The sequence below is a fragment of the Nicotiana sylvestris genome, chromosome 2 (genome assembly GCF_000393655.2).
Source record: "Nicotiana sylvestris chromosome 2, ASM39365v2, whole genome shotgun sequence".
Classification (NCBI taxonomy): domain Eukaryota; kingdom Viridiplantae; phylum Streptophyta; class Magnoliopsida; order Solanales; family Solanaceae; genus Nicotiana; species Nicotiana sylvestris.
This window is the reverse complement of record NC_091058.1, coordinates 150,350,649-150,354,218: the sequence shown is the minus strand read 5'-3', so window position 1 is coordinate 150,354,218 and position 3,570 is coordinate 150,350,649. Positions and strand designations below refer to the sequence as shown.

The 3,570-nt window shown below is 34.2% G+C and overlaps 1 protein-coding gene across 1 annotated transcript; it reads left to right on the top strand.

Annotated features, from left to right (window-relative positions):
* The first annotated feature begins 585 nt into the window (after positions 1 to 585).
* Positions 586 to 3,235, top strand: LOC104249650 (uncharacterized). Its single transcript, XM_070166761.1, has 5 exons — positions 586 to 1,184; positions 1,318 to 1,868; positions 1,974 to 1,976; positions 2,091 to 2,701; positions 2,804 to 3,235. Exons 1-5 carry the CDS (start codon positions 586 to 588, stop codon positions 3,233 to 3,235), a joined length of 2,196 nt encoding a protein of 731 aa, XP_070022862.1.
* The last annotated feature ends 335 nt before the right edge of the window (positions 3,236 to 3,570 follow it).

The following is a 3,570-nucleotide window of genomic DNA, read 5'->3' as shown; positions in this document are numbered from 1 at the left end:
TCTACATTTGAGATTATTTTGAGGTCTATGAATTATGGACACAAAATTGTGGAAGAAATGAAAGGTTCAGATTTTTTGAATTAAAAACAAAATTCATTGTATTACTAAATTACTAGATATGTTTACAACTTAACAAACTACTAACATTCTATATCTCGAAATTATTTCAATATCTATTAATTTATAAGAGATGGGCTAGCTTTATTAAAAAGAAAAATGGTCCGACTATGTTATTTATTACTGGGAAAATTTCAAATTGAAACAAGTGGGTTGCATCCTTTTCAACTTTATAGCCCATATTTAACTTTACAATTCAGTAGCCCACAAATTAGGGGCCCAAATCTGAAAAGGGGGCGTTATTTCCTGTATTTTGAGACTACCAAGCGCGATTTTATCTCATTCAGTTGGATTTTCTCAGATTCTTTCCAATCTTCTTCCAAAAATACTTCAAAAACAAAATCCTGCGATAAATCCAGGTACGAAAACCCTAGCATTTCTTCTTCATCTAGAATTTATTCATTTTTTTTCCTACGAAGCAGCGCAATTCTCCTTTTTGCTGCAATTTTGATTTTAATTTTTTGTTAGATGGAGATTTTTCCTATTTACCTTCTTCATAGTGGTGAATGGGAAGAAAACAAGTTTGTGAATTTCATCAGTGATTGTGTAATAATTGAGTCCACATTCAACTACAACAATTTAGTTGCAGCTATTTCGGAACAGATTAGGATCGATAGTGATTTAAACACAATAGAGATTAACTTTGTGCCAAATGTTGGTTTGCCGCCGATCACGATTTACAACGATACAGGAGTTAAGGTGTATATAGAATTAAAGAAAAAAAACTTGAATTTCACTGAATATCCCCTGTTTGTGATAGTGAAAGAGATTTATGAAAATCATTTGGTTGTTACAAGTTCTGTGGTTGCTTCAAGTTCCAGTTGTTTGGTTGCTACAAATTCAAATTCTAGAGATGTATCAACAACTGATAGCACTGAGATTATTGATATTCAATTGATTGAAAACACGAATTTTAGTGAAAACACGGGTATAATAGATAATATGTTGAACGAATTTGTTGAGGAGGATCAAGTTTATCAGGATAAAGAGACACTTATGAATGTGATGAAGAACTTGGCTGTACGCGAGAGGTTCCAATTCAAGGTGAAGAGATCAAGCGCAACAAGGTATGTCATTAATTGTATATTCTGTTGTATAAATATGTATAAAGTAGTATATATTTGTATATAGGTATTAAAATTAGTATATATGCAGTTTGTATACAAGTGTATTTAGAAGTTGAATGATGTATAATACTAGGTATCACCTTACATGTCTGGATGACAATTGTGCTTGGAATTTCAAATCTTCTATCATTTTCAAGGCAAACATATTCAAAGTGAGAAGTTACAATAATAATTACACATGCGGCTATGGTGAAAGATACTTAACACAACGTCAAGCTACTTCGGGTATAATTGCTAGTATAGTCAAGGACAAGTATGTTAATCCAAAAAAGGTTTACACCGCAAATGATATAATAGAAGACATAAAAAAGCAACACGGGATTGAAGTGAGCTACATGAAAGCATGGAGAGCTAAAGAAATAGCAATGGCAATGATAAGAGGGAGTCCGAGTGATTCATATAAGGAGCTGCCAAAGTATTTTTATATGTTGGAGCAAACAAATCCAGGATCGGTTACAAAGTTGCATAAATCAGAGGATGGGTGCTTTCTTTATGCATATGTTTCGCTATATGCATCTATCAAGGGCTGGGAGCATTGCATACCGATAATGGTTGTTGACGGAAGCTTCCTTAAAGCAACATATAAGGGTACCATATTGACTGCTTGCACACAAGATGGAGCTGGTGAGTTGACTGCATCTATGTTGTTTCTGCAGTTTGTATAATGTTTAAGTTTCATGTATAAAAGTATATAGGATTTCACAGCTGCTGTTTTTATAAAATTTGCAGTTGGTATTAATCATTATAATTGTGTATAACTGTGTATAAGATTTTTATAAATTTTGCAGTTGGTATCTCCAGACTAAATTACAGTCTGAATCCTAATATCTATTTTTGTATAAACAGGAAAAATCCTTCCACTTGCGTATGCAATTGTGGATTCAGAGAATAATAAATCTTGGGAGTGGTTCTTTATCCAGATAAAGGGTACTTTTGGAGTTAGGGAAGGGATGTGTATAGTTTCAGATAGAAATGAAAGCATCTTCAATGCCACAAAAGCTGTGTACCCAGAAGTACCACATTGTATTTGCATGTTTCACTTGTGGCAGAATGTAAAGCGCACATTCAAGAAACATCACAAACAATTGAAGGATATCTTCTTTGCTTTTGCAAGAGTTTACACGATAGAGAAGTTTGAGTACCATATGATAGAGTTGTGCAACATTGATCCGAGGGTGCAGCCTTACTTGTTCGAAATTGGGTACGAAAGGTGGTCTAGAGCATATTCCAAGGTGAAAAGGTCGATGGTAATGACTTCCAATATTGCAGAGTCAATTAATGCAGCTAACAAGGATTCTAGAGAGTTACCAGTAATGCGATTGCTGGAGTACATGACAAATTTGCTACAACAGTGGAACAACAAAAACAGAAAAAGTGCAATGGAGACATCTACAGAGCTTGGCGAAAAGTACGACAAACTCCCTCGGGAAAATCTGATTGCATCGGAGCAAATGACGGTAAAATGAATCAAATATAATGAATCTTGGAACTTCTTACTTGCATTTTACTGTTCTTTAATTTTATTTTATTTTATTTTTTTAAAAAAAAAACTTTTGTAGGTGAGACCTGCTACGGATCAGTTATATACTGTGCTTGAAGGGGTAAGGAGAAACATAGTGTGCCTTGAAGAGGGAACATGCAGTTGCGGAAAATTTCAAATGGATGAACTTTCATGTCCGCATGCTTGGGCGGTTTTGAAGAACCAGCAGCTGAAACCTGGCCAATATTGCTCTTTTTACTACAAGAAGGATAAACTCCTTAGCACTTATGAATTTTCAGTGAATCCGATGCCAGATGAGAGTTTATGGGTAATCCCAACAGAGGTGATGGAAGATGTAGTCCTACCACCTAAAGGGAGAAGGAATGCAGGAAGGCCAAGAAAGGAAAGACTCAAGCCTGCTTCAGAGAAAGAGTCTAAGAGAGCATTTTCATGTTCTGTGTGTGGACAAGGTGGTCACAATAGGAAAACATGTAGGAATCGACCAAAATAAATAGTTGGAAACAAAACGCCTCCTATTACATTTGTTGTCATGTTGAGTAATTAAGTTTCAGAAACAATATAGTTACAAATGTTGATTAGTTAAGTTTCACAATCAATTGACATGTTTCATTATACATGTTTTGCTTATCCAATAATAGTGTCTTCCTGTTTTTAATGGTACGAAATATATTGATAGATTGTAGAAATACAAAACAGGACTGCAAACAATCACTGGTATTACATGTATAAAGATGTATAAATAAGAGTATAAGTTTGTATAAATTTGTATAACTATGTATATAATTGTATACATATGTATAAAACCTGCTACATTAACAAAACTGC